Raw genomic sequence first — 19,652 nt, forward strand, 5'->3', positions numbered from 1 at the left:
TTTTTTTTTTTTGTAAATAATTACAGTAATTACAATAATTTTTCATATTATATATTTGATGTTTGGTTTTTTTTTCTCTCCTAAACCTCAAAAGAAAACACATTTCTTTATATAGAATTTTTTTATCAAGGTTTAATTAAAGAGAATTTAATAGATTTTAGAATGAGATTAGGAATTTGAAAAGACAAATTTTGTATCTTTGATTTGTTAAAATGTATTGAAAAAGAAAAGAGATTGTAGAGTAGGCGAGGGGAACTTGCAAATTGCAATGGCAATGCAATGCAATTCTTAGAGGACAAGCCACGCAAGTTCTTCATTGGAACCGCTTGACTTTCTCAATCTCAACTCTCCAAGACCAACACCTTCTCTTACTTCTTTGGCTTCGCTATGCCGGAGCCCATCAAGTTCGCTGTTCTTTCAAGTCTCTTTGATTGGATTCAGCGTAGCAAATCTTCCGCCAAGAAGCGTTCCAAGTTCCGTAAGTTTCTCGACACTTTCTGCTCTCCTTCTCACTATTTTTCCGCCATCCGCTTGATTCTTCCTAGCCTTGATCGAGAGCGCGGCACCTATGGTCTCAAGGAATCTGTACTTGCCACTTGCCTCATTGATGCTCTCGGCATGTCTAGAGACTCCGAGGACGCTCTTCGTCTTATCAACTGGCGTAAAGGTGGTGCTAAGACTGGTGCTAATGCCGGTAATTTCGCTCTTGTTGCGGCTGAGGTCAGCCCTGCTTTTCTTTTTCTTTTCCTTTTCTTCCATTGCTCAAAGTCAAATTGTTGGTGAATTCCTGTACTTTGGTGAATGTTAATGACCATGAATTATTCGGTGTCTGTGGTATGCTGAGTTTTTGTCTGTTTATTCTTTTAGTAAGGAAATGGAGAACGGTAGACTTTGAACCACGGTAGATACTTTTGAAACAATTGTCACTTCATCAGCCTCTTTAAGACCAACCATAATTTTTATTGTGGATTTGATAAGTTACAATCAGAACTCTATAGTACCTATACTCCTGTTAGAAGCTTAAATGAACGTTCTCTAGTGAGTGTTAATTTCACAAGCATTAAGTTTCAGTCCCAAAGTCTTCAAAAAGGGTAGGACTCTCCCTCCTAGCATGAACTTTAGGCCAGAATGGAACAACCACCCAAGTGGTCCTCAACAAATACACCGTGATGGAAATCAATTTTGAATGCTACAAAAAAAATAATCCAACAAGTTCACTTAGTCTTTTTTTTTTTTCTAAAATGAAAGTTGTTGACACACACAAAAAAAGCATAAAAACGTACTTCCAACATATTATAATTGTTGAAGTTTGTTGATAGCAATATAGGACAGTTTGTCAGCAAAGATTTGTTACCTTCTTTTTCTTGCTATAGGTATTGCAGCGCAGGCAAGGAATGACCCCTGGTGGTCTAACGATTAATGAGTTGAATGATTTGCTGGATCGTTTGGCTTCAGGTGAAAACAGGTTAAACCTATTGCTTGATCTTATATATATGTTAATGCTCATTGTAGATGAAGGAAGAGAAATTGCTTCTCTGTAAGTGACTTTACTAGTATGAAATGATTACAAACATAAACAATTGTCAAAGAAAAATAATTGGATGCTGGTTGGGCTACACAAAGATCAAGAAATGGGTTGAAGTATTATTGATGTAATATAGAATAAAGCTATGGTTAAACAGCTGTAGTTAGTTAGTAAAACAGTTAAAACAATTAAACTGTTTAACAGTTAAGACTGTTTCATAAACAGTTATTTCAACTACTTGTAACTACTTACAAATTCTCAATAAATACCCCTTCTCTTAGCCATTATTGGCAGAGAATTCATTTTGAGAAATAATTCTACTTTGATTTACATCAATTATTTAACCTATTATTTAGCCTTTTGTGTAGCCCACCAGTTTTACAGCTAAAACCTAACATGCTGCAAAAAAATTTCACTTCTTAAAAAAGTTCAATTATTATTTGCTTGCCATGTGATAAATGAAGGGGTTGTAGGGAGATAGACTACATCTAATCATTGTCCACTAAAAAATAGGAAGGGGTGTTTGGGGCGTTGAGTGGAGTTCTGAAGTTTGGAGTCAATATATTGGGTGTTCGGGAGTTTGTATTTGAGGTGCAGGTTGGTAAAATAGAGTTTCTCGATAAATGTGCAAAAGAGAGAAAGAGAGGAGATAGTGTTCCTCAATGAATGTGTAAATTTCAATAGTGAAGACTGAAAACTATTGAAAATGAGCTATTTAACACCAATTTATGACCAATTTATGAAGTCGGTGGGCCAAACATCCCTAAAGGGACAAGAATGTATAACACGACAGAAGCAATGAAGAAAAGGCAAAACAGGGGGAGAAGAGAAGGAGGAAAGAATCAAGATAGATAGGTGAGTTGGAAAAAAGAATTAGTAGATGGGAGAAAATAAAAGGGAAGTAAAGAGTGGGTGGATACCACTTTAGCACTCTTTCCTCTAGCTGGATTGTGCATATCGATTAAGCACATCTTGATCTTTAGTTCCTTAAAAGAGCTTTTGTAAATTTATCTGCAGCTAGCAGAGAGCATCTTTTCTTTGAGCAACTGTTGATGTATGATGTGTCCATCAATCTCACATGCTTTCTGCAATTGTGATACTTGACCACTTCTAATTTCCGTTACTACTATTAGATAATGTGAGATTTCATCTCAAAACCAATTGAAAATGAGAGAATTAACTTATTTATTTTATAAACATTGAGAGGTCCCTTGGTTTTTGCAATATGGGATTCTCAACATGTTGCCTCGAGATGATGTCTCTTTGGGCTCACTATTCTTTAATCAGATCACTAGATTTTCATTGCTGTTCAAAATTAATGTTACACACTAATAATCTTTCCTATATGACCAAATTGTAACATTTTAAACTACTGTAAGCATTTAACCAATTTTTATTATGGCTCTAGATCACTGAAATACTAGAGTGTTCTTCATAGGAAAAAGTTTATGGTTCTAAATTGAAGTCTTGGTTGGCATCTTAATCGCCATATTTTTCTGGAACAATATGAAGCTCCTCTAATTTGTCTTTATTATTATATTTTCTCAAGTGTAAAAGATATATTTTGCTATCGAGTGTTGAGTTTTGACATAATCTTCTTAGATTGTGTCTCCATCTAAATGTACTAAAACTTCTTTGCATTTCTGTTATATGTGATGGTTTTAAAAACAGAGCAGAGAAAACGGCAGTTTTGTCTACCCTTATACAGAAGACAAATGCACAGGAAATGAAATGGATTGTCATGATAATCCTCAAAGGTTCCTTTTTTTTTTTTCTTTTTTTCTCTCTCTCTTTTTTTTTAATTCTACAAATATGACTTTTTGTGGTTTTGTATTAATTCTCATTCAAGCTGTATGTTATTTTAAATTTTGTATAGTTTCTTATCTCTTTGTTTTTTTGTTTTGTTTTTTCTTTCCATATCTTGTAGATCTGAAACTGGGAGTCAGTGAAAAGAGCATTTTTCATGAGTTTCATCCAGATGCAGAAGACTTGTTCAATGTCACCTGTGACTTAAAATTGGTTTGTGAAAAACTAAGGGATCGTAGACAAAGGCATAAGCGTCAGGTCTGTCATAAACATGGATATAACTCTGTCTTGGATGGCTTTAGCATAGGTTTCCTTGGTTGTTTTACCCATACTAGTATTCTATTTTCACTCTTTCATATTGTTTCTTTTAAAGATAAAAGGCTTGTTTTCTATATTCTTGTTGTCTTACTTGTTAAATGTTGATATCTTTTATGTGACTTGTACATATTTATGTTAGAAAAAAGTGTCATTCATGCAAGCAACACCTAGTGGCTGATGTCTTTAATGTGTGAATGTGAGAAGCATGAGATACTGAGAAAAAAAAGGGATTAATAAAAAACAAGAGAGTCCGAAGGATGGACTGAAAGAGTGGGAAAGAGATTGATATCTTATTTGTTGATTGGTGAGGAAATTGAAAAGATCAGTGACATTTGTTTTACTGTGATTTTGAAGGACATTGAAGTTGGAAAAGCTGTGCGACCCCAGCTGGCTTCAAGAGTGTCCAATGCAAATGCTGCATGGAAAAAGGTTTTGTGTTTGCATTTTGAGTTCATTTGTAGCTTAAGTTGTTACTATTATTTTTGTCTTTTTTTTTTTGAATCGGTGACAAGCCTCTTTATTAATAATGATTTTTGTCTTTTGAATCCTTTATGGGCTTCCGTTCATGTAGTTATAAGTCTTTTTTCATTCTTTTGGTTTGGAGACTTTGTTGTAGTTGAGGTCTACTTGTTTCATTGTATATTATCTCAGCTTTCTCAATGGAAGTTTCGTTTCTTACTCCCCAAGAAAAGCATTTATCCTCTGAGTTTGTTACCCATTTTAATTGTTGAAGACCTCTACCAACAAGATAATGACTTAAAATCTTCAAATGTCAAGAGCTATAGATGGTCTTCTTTTTCTCTACCATGCGCATGTTGAGTTTACTTAGATGTTTTATGCTCACCTTTCTATGCCTTTCTCTATGGCTGTTTAGCTTCATGGGAAGGAAGTTGTAGCTGAATGCAAGTTTGATGGTGATCGTATTCAAATTCATAAGAATGGAACTGAAGTACACTACTTTTCAAGGTCGATGCATATGAATTTAAGTTGTTTAGTTCGATTATTTCCTATCTTCTTAATTTTCCTCTTCATTTTTGAGGAACAATTCATGAATCTCATACAAGTTATTCTTTCATTTGAACTTGTTGTGTTAGGAGATTAAAAACTGACATCAATATTTTTTAAACATTGGTTGGTCTACCTGATTACATCTATGGTTCTTTAACTAATGTGGAACAATTGACCTTCTACTCCATTTGCATTGTACTTTTTTTATTCTTTGCATTTCATTTCTTTCTATATTGCTCATCTTCAGGAACTTTCTCGATCACTCAGAATATGGACATGGAATGTCTGATGTTATTGTTCAAAATGTTCGTTCCGCTAGGTACTTTTAATACTGCCTCTTTTTGTCCTTTGTCTGTGTGGGTGGGGGGGGGGGGATTTGAGACCTTACATTCACAATGATGAAAAGACAAAAGAAAGAGAGAGAATCTAGGGTAGAGGAAACCACTAGGTCCACTTTCAAAGAAAGTTATTAAATGAGGGCTTTCCAATTTAAGATTAATGTAACTAGAATATGACTACTGAACACATTCTTTTGAAGAGCACGTGTAGTTTACAAAGACACTTAAGTTCTCTATGGATTCCTCTTTGTTGTGAAAATTTCTCTAGTCTCTTTCCAAAAAATTGAACACGTGTAATCACGCTTTTGCACTCCTAATACTGATCCTGATCTTCTAGGGGTCCACTTTTTTTCTTTATTTAGGAAAGAGGTTAGAATAACTTTTTTGCTGCATCTATCTATCTATCTATCTATCTATATATATAGATATATATTTGGCAAGAGTATTTCATGTGGCATACTAAAATTTCATTATGAATTTGAAGAATAGTAACTTCTCCCTTGGATTATTTGTAGGTGTATACTTGATGGTGAAATGTTGGTGTGGGATAAGTCTTTAAATCGTTTTGCAGAGTTTGGTTCAAACCAGGAAATAGGTTGTCTAGCTTCTATTTTGTGACAAGTTGACAATCACACAATCCAAATTTTAAATTAAGCATCTAAATCTGCATGAATAAAACTGGAAATTGACTATATATATATTTGCTTATATACACACCTTTTTTGGACTCATTTGCAGCAAGGGCAGCAAAGGATGGATTTGACAGCAATCGTCAGGTATTCCTTGCTCCTATATGATTATACTCTTTCTTGTGAATTATAACTGCTAGACAGTAGTTTGACTTGTGATATTTGTTGTCTTTCTCTCCCATTGTGCAGTTATGCTGTATCCTTTTATTTTCTTTTAGACTTTACTGTACCTGAAATTTCAGTTCAATGTTTGGTTCACATATGACAAAATACGTTTATGAATTTACATCATGAGAACTGAAGTTACGGTTATTATATCTTAACAAGAGGATAGATGTTGCGTTTGATGTTCTTTATGTTGGAGATACTAGTGTTATTCACAGGAGTTTGAAAGAAAGACATGAGCTTCTCAGGGATGTTGTCAAGCCTGTGAAGGGTCAATTGGAAGTCTTAGTACCTAATGATGGTCTTAATAGCGACTGTGCTGGTAAAAAACTCATCAATTGATACTTTTCTTTTTTAAAAAATTTAAAACTAAAAATTACTAGTATTACTATTATATTTATTAAAAGGATGTATGCCTAACAAACAGTTGAATTGATTTTTGTGGGCTTGGATTCTTTTATCTTACTATCGTATTTTTCTCTTCTAATCATCTTACAACAGACTTAGACTTGACTGGCAGTGTTTGTATCTTGTCTTATACGTCTATTATATCCATATGTATTGGGCTATTAATCTGGTCAGCTTAGGGCTTGATTTCTTTTATTTATTTATTTATTTTTTTACTATTTGGCCAAACTGTTCATTGTACAACATGCCTGGTGGCTGTTCGTGGATTTATAGGCACTGTGATATTATTTATGTTAATGGAAATTTATGTTAAATATACATTGACTATTATGAGTCTCTAAGAGATGGTCAAGTTCCAGTCACATGGTTTCGATATTTGGTATAAATAAATGGAAATGCTTCCATTATTATTGTGTTTCTAAGCCATCTCCTCCAATGATCTAAAGTAGGTGAAGATAGGCTAAGATATGTACCGACTAGAGTGCAAGGAAAAACCAAATAAGCGTCTCAAATTGACAGACACTGCTGTCAGTTTTAGTTGGAACCTATTTGGTTTGTGTAAAATGAAAAAGTGATATTCAGTAGGTTTTGGGATTTGCATGAACTAAGCCACCAAAAATGATGCCACTTTAGGTTGGAACCAGTTTGGGTTGGCAGTTTTGTAAAACAAAAACCGATCATATTCGGACGATTTCAAGTTTTTCATGGCACATACCAATAAACTTGAGTCGAATGATGATTTATACATTTACGAATCGATTTTGTGGTTAAGTAAGTTAGCTTTGAAATCCTACTGTTATCATCCAGTGTGTGAGTTCGAGCTTGTCCGTCATCATTTCTTTTAGTTGAATTATAATTTACCACAATTGACCCACTGGACCTTGCACAACCCAATACCACCAAGTTATGGCTCATCAGTACAAGCTGTATGAAACAAACTTGTGGTTGAGGTAACATTGGACTGTCAAATCGAACTGACTGAACTGTTGGTTAATTGGTTCAGGGCGATTCGATGAGCTACGTTTGGCTGTCAGTTTTCCTTTAATATTCTTGGCAGTTTGTTTTAGTTCAACACTGAAAAGTAAGCTGAACCAAACTAATTACATCCCTAGTAGTCTCACAATGCTTACACCAATATGTTATGTATGGTCATGTAATGGCCATAATATTTAAGTTTCCAATAAAATTTTCTATTAGATGATATAGTATTAAATTTACCTTCACCCATTAGCTGAAGCTTTTGGGTCAATTGGTAATTGAATATGGTATCACATCTAACAAAAAGATGGTTCAAGAGATCCCATGTTTCAATTCATTAAAAATTATTTTGAAAGAAGCCATCATGGGTTGTCCTAGTAGTAAATAGATGATATGAACTCGATAAAGGGCTAAAAGATCATGAGTTCAATTCATGGTGGCCACCTACGTAGGAGTTAGTATTTTATGTGTTTCTTTGATACCCAAATGTTGTAGGGTCAAACGAGTTATCTTTGGATAAAAAAATATTCTTGAAGTTCACATTCTTAGTATTGAGCTGATGGACAAGCCAAAGCTAGGCAGCAATCCTGGAGAAAAACAACCTGATGGACAAGGCAATTTAGTGACAAGAGAATCTATCAGCATAATAGATTCCATATGTCTGAGCAAGGGCTTTAGCAACAATTGTGCTATCAACGGAAGGGTTGGCCTTGATTACAAAACAATCTACATCCAGCAATCATCTTTTGTTCGTGAAATGATACAAAATCCCTAGCATTGTCATTATTTAAGCCATTCACCTTATCATTGCATTATCCATCCCAACTAGAACGGGCAAGGCTTCATTGATAATCTTAAGTACAGAGATAGAACAAGAGTCAAGAGATGTACAAAAAGAGCATGTAGAAGATGAGCGACCTTTATGAGACACAAAATCATACAACATAACAGGATAAGTGCACATGTTTTTCTTTGTGCAGAGCAATAGGAAACTCTTTACTTTGTTTGAAATTCGTTGTAGAAGAATCTTTTGGTATTGGAAATATGCTATGAGCTGTTGCTAGATAAAGCAGAGATTAGAAATATTATAAAATAATTTATTATAGCTGTGACACCACAAAGAAGTGTTTAACTTAAAGCAATCCCAAAATAAATCCAAAGAGGAAGACATCATTGAATAATTTAGATTCAGTTAGTTGCGAACTTGTTTTTTTCATGTGGGCTCCTAATTTTGTCATATAAATGGTTGAGAACTTAAGTTTCAACGGTTTAGGTCTGTCCTATGCTGTCATGCAGGCTATCCTTCTTGGTCAATCAGAGCTTATAATGTTGATGATGTGGAAAGATTCTTTAAGAGTACGATTGAAAATAGGTATCTCTTCTGTAGCTACTACAAGTGATGTATTAAATAATGCTTCATATTATTAAGTCTACCGTCTTCCAAGTTCTTATATATGTTTTTAGCTCTGAAAACAAAAGATTATTATTGGAAAATTTTCCTCAGAGATGAAGGTATTGTTATTAAGGACCTGGGTTCTAAATGGGAACCTGGCGACCGTAGTGGGAAGTGGTTAAAATTGAAGCCTGACTACGTTCGTGCTGGATCTGATTTGGATGCTCTCATCATAGGTTAGCAGTTTTCTTGTTTTACAGTTTTTCTGGATAAGTATATTTCTTACTCGTGTATCTTAATATTTGTTCATTGATAACAGGAGGTTACTACGGCTCTGGACGGCGGGGTGGGGAGGTTAGCTTTCCTAGAGAATAAATGTGATACATTTTCTTGGAAGATCAAGTTTAACATCTATATTTTTGAAGGTCGCTCAATTTTTGATGGGTCTTGCTGAGCGTCCACCCTCAAATGCATATCCTAGACGGTAAGACTCTTATGTCATTAGCTTGTAGCTACGAAAGTATTCTGTATTTTATTTTTATTGAAATCCATAAACAACCGACAGAGGATGTAATTGGACAAATGTCTCTGACCTTCAAAACTTTACTCTTCTTTTGTTCATTATCTCTGCATGGGAATTCAAAAATCTCTGTAGCAAGATGTATGATATTCACTTGTTTGTCATTAAAAAATCGATACATGTAATTTTAGGAACTATCTAGAATATTAGGTCAACTTTACCCATTGGCGGACTGATAGAAAGAAGGTAACCATGACTCTGGATGTGGAAATATAGTTGCAAAAACCAAATGAATGATAGAATTGGAGAAATTTTCAAGAGATAGGTCATTGAAGCATTTACTGGCACTTTGAGGAATTATGGAGAACCAAGGAAGAACCCAGAATTTGGAAATATATGGTAGATACAAAGACAACAATGTGAAACATAAAGTGGAGGGTGAATCTATAGTAAACATTAATCATGATGCAAGGGCCAAAATGGTTAAGTGTTCTTGATGTTGGCAAACCTATAGATGGGTATCGATAATGATGAAAGATAGCATTTCCTTTGGAGGTTCTGGATGATACAAAATAAAGGGAAATAGAATAAAAAGGGTGAATTGAACTAGAATAGGATCAAGCCAAGGGTGTCAGGCTGAGTCTAGGAGCCCTTTTCAGAAACATGCAAAATCTTGAAGGAAACTGAGTGGTAGGTGATGTAAACTTAATTTTCTTGCCAGCATGTAAGCAAATCCCTTCTTCATGTTTTTAACAACTTAAGTTTAGAACATTGTTGAACGTCAGTTGGGGATAAAAAAATGTAATTATTGTTTGAAAGGAGGATAAAATGAGGAAGAAAAAGGAAAGGAAAAGAAGAGAGAAGACACTTTGAGAAATTTGCTTAGCAAATGAGCAAAGTAATCTGCAGAAGGCAATTGAATTGCGAATTTGGGAGTTAGCATATATTTAGGACTACAGAAGGAGAATTTAATTAGTTGTTAATCTGTTGATGAAATAAATTTCACAGTTGAAAGTCCAGTTTAGGGAATCTTTCAACCAACTAAATGTGGATCTGTTGTCAACTTGTCATAAATAAACTTCCAAATGACTTTTGGATACTGAAATTAGAGCAACTGGATTCTATTGAAGTGCCCCCAAAATTAATTAAATATCTTTATATAAGTTACAACTAAACAAATTATTGATGTGTCTATTTAGTTGAACTTCTGCACCTTTTTTTTTTAATTATCTTTTTTAATTAGTTTTCATATAATATTTTGTTATACTTATGATTATGAAAAAGGATGAAAAGGGAATGATTATTAATCTGTTAGAGTTGACCATTCACTATATGTTTCAAAATTATTACCTTTAAAAAAAAATCCATTAGAATGTGGTGCTCAATTACGGGTTCTTTATTGCAGGTTTGTTTCCTTCTGCAGAGTAGGAACTGGACTTACTGATGAGGAGTTAGATGCTGTTGTAAATAAACTGAAACCTTATTTTAGGTATGAATTAGGATATGTTCTGATCATCCAAGTATGCTGCCTGAATTGATAGGTCCTAATCACCCAAATTTTGTAGGGTTTTGTGATTCTTATCAATTGGGAAACCATACTTTTCTTTCATTTTAACCTCTTCTATTTATTTCTGTTTCCAACTCTCCAAAAGAAACTCTTTTATGTATTTCACATTAAATTGACATTTCATAATAATTCTTATACATTTTGCGAATGGATATGATTGTTAAGAAATCAATGTTTTAATTTAAGTCATCTTACTGTAGACAAATATAATGCATCCAAAAATAAAGTCATGGTTCTTCTGTAGTTCTGCCGTTACTTCTTGATAATTGGAGCTCATGCCAAAACAATCCTAGCTAATGAAATAAAGAGAGGGCATTGGGCTGAGGGATTGTATCTATAAGCATGCTAATATCAATGATGTGTACGAGAAATTGGTGAGAAGGAAGAGCTGGTGAACAATGGGGAGCTAGTAAAGTTTCCAAATTGAATCTGAAGATTCTGAACTAATATGATTGCTCATTACTCAGTATGTCAGTTGAACATGGATTATCTGCAAAATATTGATAGAAAATAGTGCTATCAGATCAGTTTAGTTGACTTATATCTGAATACTCACATCCTGAAGTAAAAAGAACCTGATTTATAATTCTTATGAAATGGCGAGCATGCCTTGTCACTGTAATAGGCTAAAATGGTTTGAGCTTCAATTTGGAGTCAAAACTAGATTGAGATTTGCAATTGAAATCATAGATTTAGCTGTAATTTTTACTTGTTGCTGGCACATATTGATAGACAAAATCGATCTTTTATTTTTAAGCTACAATATTCTGATATATCTTTGAAGTACTTGCTGTCTCTTGTTAGGAAAAGTGAATATCCAAGGAAGACTGCACCCAGCTTTTACCAAGTTACAAATAATTCAAAAGAAAGACCAGACGTTTGGATTGAAAGCCCGGAGAAGTTAACATTCTTTTAATTTTTCTTCTACACTTGTAAAGGTTTTGATGGTAGCAGAAAGTGATCGTTTTTATCTCCTTAATTTTCTTGGATTTTGCAGGTCAATCATTCTTTCCATTACCAGTGATATACGAACAATAAAATCTGAGGTGTTTTTTAAAAAGAATTTCTTAATTTCTGCTTACCTCTAGCTGTTATTATTCTGTAGGAATCCACGGGTTGGTTTAGTACCATATGAGTCCGTTGCTTTTGATATCTACTTTATGACCTGGGTTTATTGATTTATGTTGTTCTAGGTCTTTGCAGCACCATATAGTCTCAGATTTCCACGCATAGACCGTGTTCGATATGACAAACCTTGGCATGAATGTCTTGATGTTCAATGTGAGAGAAACTCTTCTGTTTACCTTCTCTCTGATAAATTTAATTTTATCCTGATAAATAATGAACATATGGTTAAAACTGTAGTACTAGGACCATCCTCAGTTGTTTTCGTTTATCTATCTCATCATTATATTATCAAGGTGTCTTTTGTAGGGAAATTATATTTCAGCTGTTGTTTCTTTTAGGAAACAACAATGTGATGGTATAAGAGGAATAAATGGCTAAAAGAAAAGGGGACTATTGATTCGCTGACTGAAATGAGACATAAAATGTTTCTAAGAAAGATCCATTTAGTAGTGAAGTCAAAGAAAACTCAAAATCTAATACTATTTAACTCTAAACAATGAAATGTAAAAAAGCGTAATAGTTATCCCAAAATAACATTTTACTGATCATTTCAAATATGTTTTGAAGAATTAAATCATATATAAGATATATAAGATATTAACAATTTTCAAGCAAAAACTTGGACTGGATGGAAAGGAGATGTACAAAATGATATTTTAGTAGGAGAAACCATAAGAAGTTTATTTACTGATAAGTTCTTCATGGTACCACTGGATGAATAGAATTGATATCTTATATGTTTTCATTTTTGAAGAACTTTTCTAGAACCTGAACTGGAATTTGAAAGAGAATAGAAGGAAAACATACACAGAAATTACTGATTGAAGTAGTACGTAAACTTGAAAACTATAGCGAAGGTACTGTTCGATGGATGATTGATGCTCTTTTTGGGTTGAATAATTTCGAGCAACCTTGGTAGCATGGTTCTGATTGTTACAAGATGGGACCCTTTATGAATATTCTCAAGTGTAAGGGATGGTGTACACGAGTTCTAACTTCTAACCATAATTTAAAATCCTTGTCACAAGACTACCAAAATTTTCTAACATGGGTTGTGTAGGGCAACTTCATTAACAGATTGAAACCAGATGTGAGCAAAGTTCTGTGAATGGAGGCCCTAAGAGCTTTCGTGAATGGAGGGAGTGGCTATGCTCATTAAGAAATAAAAACCAAGTGCTGAAGTAAAGGAAGTGTGGGTGGTTTGGGGTCTTTCGTTGAGATGATAGTGGACTTGAAAAGCGAGCAATGAAATTTAAAATCGATGGAACAATTGAATTGCAAGGGTATTGTTTCCCTTGCCACTTGCCTGAATAGGAATAGCCAGTGATAATTGCGTGTGGAGCGCTTACAATGACTGTGGTACAGATGCATATTGCGATCAAGATGAAGGTGGTAATTGAGCACTATCTGAGTGGACTCCTAGAGGATCACTGCCGGAATGGGACCATGGCCATACTAAAGAATTAAGTGATGGTGAAGTGTTGGGGTTCATTTAACCCAACCTGAACCCAGTTTCTGGCCCTGTTTTGTGGTAAAAAAAGACAAAATTTAGTGCTTTTGTGTGGACTGTGGACCTGACATAAAGAAACAATGTTTGGATTAGTTAAAGAAAAGGATAATTTTTTCTATCAATGAACGATCTGTTGGATCCAACATATGCTCCAAGTTAGATTTGAAATTTCGTATAATCAAATTTAGGTCAAACTGCTTTCTGTATACACAGACGACTCTAGATGCATTGGTAGTGCCATTTATCCTTGCTAATTCTCCTCGTACATTCCAGGATTTAATGAATGAAGTATTACAGTTTGTATTCCAGGGATTAGAGTTCGGTAGGAGGCTGTTCCAGGGAGTGTAGGACACAAATGGATGGCAACTAACTTGTACAGGGAAGGGATGACAAAACCTGTGCAAGACTTTGCTTGGTTATTCATTAAAGAAAAAGGAAAACTTTGAGAAATAATTTATAGAGGTAAATTGTGAGACTTGCCAGCACCTGAAGTATCCGATTTTATCCCCAGGTGGCTTGATGCAACCATGACATGGCTTGGGTTGACATCTCCATGAATTTTGTGGTGAGCCTCTTCAACTTGGAAGGCAATTGTACCTCATTTGTTGTGGTGGACCGTTTTATCTAAAATGCTCAATTCTTGATCTTAAATCATCCTTTAGCCAATCCTTAACTGATTTTTCCTCCAAAGAGAACATCCATTTGTATGAGTCTCGCAGTCTATCTATTCTCTCATGAATGAACCTTACTACCTCAGTATTTTTAGTAAATCATTCTTGAGTGACGCTTTCCCAACTCACCATCCTTAGAGTCTGGAGAAAGCAAGAAAAGACGTAGAAATGATCGGAAAGAAAAATGAAGAAAGAGTGTGAGGTTGAGATATGTTGAGAGCAAGAAAGATATAACTGCAAAATTATGAAGCTTTACTCTTGCCTCCTTTAAATAGCTAATTGAAGCAGAACTCCAAAATAATGTACTTGGATTCTTTACTAATGCTTCTCTTGTAAATATTATAATTTATAATGTTAGTTTCAGACGTTTATGAACAGTTCTAATTTTTTGAACTACCGTTCAATTTATGTTCCTTACTGCAGCTTTTGTGGAGCTGGTTCATTCAAGTAATGGTACCACACAAAGGGGCACAAATAATAGTGGTCGGCAAGATAGTAAAGGGAAGTACATTAAGTCCATTGGAAAGGGAAGGAAAAAGAGCGTTTCTGTTGTTCCTTCTCATTTACTTCAGACTGATATTACAGGCATTACAGAGGACTCCTTGATTTTCTCAAATATGTTATTTTGTATCCTAAATTTAAATGAGTTTTGAATTCATCTTGCTTATTTAAACTGTAGCAGTAGTCATTAGTCTTATAAACATCAATATTAATACCTGTACAATTAGTTATAGAGCAGCATGATGTGAATGTTGACAGTTTTCATTTTAGCTATGCTGAAAAAGAAATGAGTAAACTGCTTGAGACCACAGTGATCTGTAGATGATATTTAACGGCAGGCAAGTGAGATAATGAAACATGGTAATGAGCTTTTATGATGTTAAAGATGCTTGCTTGTTACATTCTTTTGACGCTTCCGAAAATATGTTGAAGTTGAACCTTAACATATGCAGACATTGTTAATGTGCCTCCAACCCATTCTCTCGATTCCTTGCACAAATTGATAGTGGAGAATGGGGGTACATTCTCTATGAATTTGAATAATTCTGTTACACATTCTGTAGCGGCCGATAGCAAAGGTCTCTCTCTCTCTCTCTCTCTCTGATTTCAAGCTTATGACACATCTACCTCTACATAATTGTGCACTTACCTTTTCATATGTATGTGTCTTTACAACTAGTTAATTAGTGAAGAAATTTAGCAGGCATCAAATATGAAGCTGCCAAGCGTCATGGAGATGTTATTCATTATTCTTGGGTTTTGGAATGTTGTTCCCAAAAGAAGCTGCTACCTCTAAAGCCTAAGTAATGCCACGTTATTCATCAGTTTTGAAAATTCCTCCATTCGTTAAGTATATATTACAATTTTCTTACTGTATGCTTTTCCTAGGCATTTTCTCTTTCTCTCTGGTAACTCAAAGAAAAAATTGGAGAAGGAAATTGATGAATTTGCTGACTCGTATTTCTGGGATCTTGAACTTTCAGAACTGAAACAGGTACACCTATCAAAGATCATGTCTATTTCCAAATGCAGGATAACCCTAGGGTTGCAGGATTCTTTATTAGGATCTCTCTCTTTCTCTCACAATGGGCATCTATCTTCTTTCCTGTCAGCTATTAAGCAACCTTAGTATATCAGAAGATGTGAAAGCCATTGATTACTATAGGGGAAAATATTGTCCAAAACAAGATTGGTGTATGTTTGTTGGGTGCCAAATCTACTTTCTCCCGTTAAGATTATCTTTGTATGTTCTCTATATCCAGTCTGCCTAAAATTAATTGATTTAGCTGTGAGTTACGACATTTTATTAATAACAGCATTGGGTTTTCATGTGAACGTTCTATTAGAAAATCTGATTGGGGCATTCTGTTGGAGCTTTCAATAAGGAGGTTGAAGGTTGAAGTTTCCTTCAGAGGTGGAAAAGTCAGTGATGACCCTGTTTCTGCTACCCACATTATAGTCTTTGAAATACCGGGAGCGCCTGTAAGATATGAAACAGTGTTGAAAAGGTAATGGTTATTTTGAATGTTCTTTTTTGTCCTGATTGAGAATGTTATTAAATGCTATTCATGATGCAGTTGCGGCTGGCCAATTGTTAGAATGCTATAATATTTTACTCTTGATGTTAGATTTTTCTGATAGTGTGCTATAATGAAAAATTACTTTGAAACTCATGGGTTTGCTTGTAGTATTTCAATATAATTGGTTGTAGGATAGCTGTGACGAGTTTGAATAGAGTCTCGTGAAAATATATTTCCTTTATAGTGTTTTTGTAATTACAGTGGTTTTGTTTTAGAGAGAATGAGAGAGGGAGGACGGCAAGTCTAGTCGGGAAATCTTTCAAAGTTTCAACCTTTTGGGGCTTTTACTACTTTGAATTAGGCTTTAGAGGACTTGCGTGTGGAGTCTCAACCTTTTGGAGTTTCTTGTGTAAATCTTTTTTTCATAGTTTGTAGACCATCATCCCTGGTTTAATTATTTTATTTATAAAAGATAATTCTTATTATTATTTTAGAAATTAAAAATCTTTGGTGGATTTTTGATTTGGAGGAAAGTGGTGATCTTTACGTGGCAAGTTTTGCATGATGGAGCTAACACTGTGGATTGGCTTGCTAGGAAGATGCCCTCTTTAGTTGGCTTGTTTTGTTGTATACACTGTTGGATGGCAAACAAAGACTTGAATCACATTCGTTTGGAAATTTAAGTTCGCTATGTATGTTGACAGAAGTTTGGTTCTTGCTAGCTTGTTCAAAGATGTTAATGATATGTTTGGTTTCTCGATCTGATTCTTCTTGTGGAAATTTGAGTTTGCAATATATGTTTGGAATTCTTTCTGTTCGATGTTTGGTTGCTTGCTAGCTTGCGAAAAGATGTTAATGATATGCTTGGCTTGTTCTCTATCTGCATCTTCTTGTGGCTAGCTAGGGTGTGCACTATTTTGTGGGATCTTTAAGGTGAGCATAACAACAATGTGTTTAGAAGATTGGAGATGGATCCCAGGATTTTTGGGCCCTCATTAGAATTAATATTTCTCTTTGGGCTTTAATCTTGAAGACCTTTTGTAGTTATTCCATAGGCACTATTTTCTAGTTGGGTGCACTATTTTTGCTTGCTTAGCTAAGATACAATGCTTTTCTCCCTTGATCTTACGATCTTAACAGGTTCCTGAGCCTAGTTCACAGCTTTCAGTTTTAAGCCATTAGTATCTTCAAAAGGCGATGGCTTTATTTCTTGCTTGAACTCATAATGGTTCTTTACCCATCACTTTTCAGTTGCAATGAAGCAGAAAAACATGCCATGTTGAAAGATAAGATTCATATTATTGCACATCAGTGGTTGGAAGACTGTTTGGAGATGGCCCAAAGGTTGCAAGAAGATTCATATAACTTGAATCCCAATGGGAAGAGGTCCATTGAAAATATGTATGTTCAAATAGAAGAACTTGAGATTACTTTTCGAGCATTTCATGTACAGAAATCTAAAAAATCTTGACTATTACACAGGTTTGTTTAATGAGAAAAAGAAGGTAGATGAGTATTTCAAGTACAGCTCTTTCTTTTTCTTGCCCTAAGAATATAAATCATCTAGTTGCACCATAATGTGTTTGTTTGACTGACCGATGTTTCCATTGATCTAAAGTAGATGAGTATTTCGTTGAAGTATAATGGCTAACTATTCCCTCTGGAATAGGATATAGCCTTTCACTGTTTATTTAGGCTCCATTTGATAACTATTTTTTTAATTTTTGGTTTTTGAAAATTAAAACTATTCTATGATTTGCATCTTTCTTAAATAAAAAGTTGAATTCTTAGCCAAATGTCGAATCCTAGAGAAACAAATTTGTAATTCTTTTTAGTTTTCAAATTTTGACTTGGTTTTTGAAAACATGATTGGTAAAAAGTAGATAACAAAGCAAGAAAGTTACAGGTGAAAAAGTGTTCTTAGGTTTAATTCTCAAAAACTAAAAGTAAGCCAAATGATTATGGAACGAGACCTTAAATTTTGTTAATTATATTTTCCAAGATGCCAAACCTCATCGTCGTACTTTCAGTTTCAAAGTTTACTTGAAATCTAAATCTTTTAAAATGTTTATCTTCAGATTTTCTAAAATAGGATCTGTTTATACATGCATGCTTCATTTGGTTCTGATTTAGTATCTTGACTATTGCAATGTTGGTTTTTGTTCTCTGCTTCGGCAGAAATTTTGGCATGGATTCTGACACACCATTGGCCTTGGAAGATCAAGAAAATCCGCAAATTCCCTGTCCTTCCAAGGAGTACAAAGATCAAGGAAGAAACGAAGCTGCTTCAGGACAACAGATGCTCTCCCATTCAACTGAGAGATATGATGGAAAGAAAAGAGGCAGGCCTGCTACAAGGAGCATGCAGAAAGCGAAATCAGATGTTGAACAGGTTCGAAGAGCTCGAACTCGAAAGGCCAAGGGGCCTGCAAAAATAAGTGAAGTTGAGTCAGACATCAGTGACCATACTGATGAAAAAACAAAAGCTGAAACTGGAAATATTGGAACATTATGCACTGAAAACTCAGAAAAGCACGAGTTTAAAACATTAGAAAACGAGATATCTAACTCAAAGAAACGAGGAAGACCTCCTGCAGGGAATGCACAGAGAGAGAAAGCAGAGGCTGGAAAAATTCGAAGAACTCGGGCACATATTGCCAAGGGATCTGCAAATATAGGTGGTATTAACAACAGTGACTCTTCCGATGAAGCAAACGCAGAAGAATCTAAAAGGGGGAAAGATGAAAACGAGAAAACGAATGAGTTTAAAATGCTAGAAGACTGCAATGCAAAACAAAAAGGCAAAGCCATTGAAGAAGTTCGTGCAGACTCCAAATCTGTGGAAAAACCTGAGAAGCTTGAAGTGATGAAGGATCCACTTGAAGCAATGTTATTAGATATGGTTCCAAGTCTTGGAATGAGTGGAACTAAAAGTAGTATTAGTAGTAGTAGTAGTAGTAGTACTGTTGTTGAGGAGAAGAAACCATTTGTAGAAAACAAAAGTGAGGCAGTTAAGAAGAAAGTGAGCTATAAGGATGTTGCCAGTGAACTGCTTAAGGATTGGTAAAATGTGAGTTGGGTTTGGGTTTTACTCATTTGTATATATGTTTCTAACGTTATTAGATGAAATTTGTATCGTGCTGTAATTAAACTGCTTTGGCCGTTGTAAACAATCATTTTCAACACTAACTAATTTGTGGGTGAGTTCAGGATGACTTCAAAGTGTCAATTTTATGTATATCTATTGGAAATGTGACCAAAATTAAAATTTCATATTGGTTAAATACTTAGAAGATTATTGATACATAACAGAGGATAATGATCTCTACTAATATGAGACCTTTGGGGAGATCAAACCTCAAGTCATGATTTTTTTTCTTCATATTTTGTCAACGAAAGTTAACATAAAAAAAGAAAGATAAAAATAAATTTTATGATAATTTATGTTTAAATAGTCATCATATAATTGCCAAGATATTTGAATGGTTGTAGTTAATATCATATAATTAATTGTGAAAAAATTTGAATGATTGTTTCAGACATTTCTGTAATTAAAAAAATTTGCAGAAATTTTACCTTTACAATTTGATAAAATTTAATGAATTAA

General features: G+C 34.4%; 1 protein-coding gene across 4 annotated transcripts; it reads left to right on the forward strand.

Annotated features, from left to right (window-relative positions):
• Positions 1-228: 228 nt before the first annotated feature.
• On the forward strand, positions 229-19,316 carry LOC101204319 (DNA ligase 4). 4 transcript variants are annotated; one of them, XM_031880973.1, is made up of 27 exons: positions 229-720; positions 1,374-1,465; positions 3,197-3,282; positions 3,453-3,589; positions 4,004-4,078; positions 4,524-4,615; positions 4,905-4,976; positions 5,511-5,590; positions 5,734-5,771; positions 5,874-5,880; positions 6,019-6,171; positions 8,532-8,607; positions 8,740-8,864; positions 8,948-8,982; positions 9,054-9,112; positions 10,554-10,637; positions 11,520-11,615; positions 11,713-11,761; positions 11,909-11,996; positions 14,448-14,651; positions 14,978-15,103; positions 15,226-15,328; positions 15,414-15,519; positions 15,638-15,768; positions 15,872-16,033; positions 17,297-17,550; positions 18,224-18,354. In XM_031880973.1, exons 1-26 carry the CDS (start codon positions 388-390, stop codon positions 17,514-17,516), a joined length of 2,829 nt encoding a protein of 942 aa, XP_031736833.1. In that variant the 5' UTR covers positions 229-387; the 3' UTR covers positions 17,517-17,550; positions 18,224-18,354. The 4 variants fall into 4 exon arrangements, with proteins under 4 accessions (XP_031736833.1, XP_011648959.1, XP_011648960.1 ...); XM_011650657.2 differs by having other exon boundaries at positions 232-720; positions 17,297-17,446; positions 18,224-19,316; XM_011650658.2 differs by having other exon boundaries at positions 232-720; positions 15,229-15,328; positions 17,297-17,446; positions 18,224-19,316.
• The last annotated feature ends 336 nt before the right edge of the window (positions 19,317-19,652 follow it).

Source organism: Cucumis sativus, chromosome 2, assembly GCF_000004075.3.
Source record: "Cucumis sativus cultivar 9930 chromosome 2, Cucumber_9930_V3, whole genome shotgun sequence".
Lineage (NCBI taxonomy): Eukaryota > Viridiplantae > Streptophyta > Magnoliopsida > Cucurbitales > Cucurbitaceae > Cucumis > Cucumis sativus.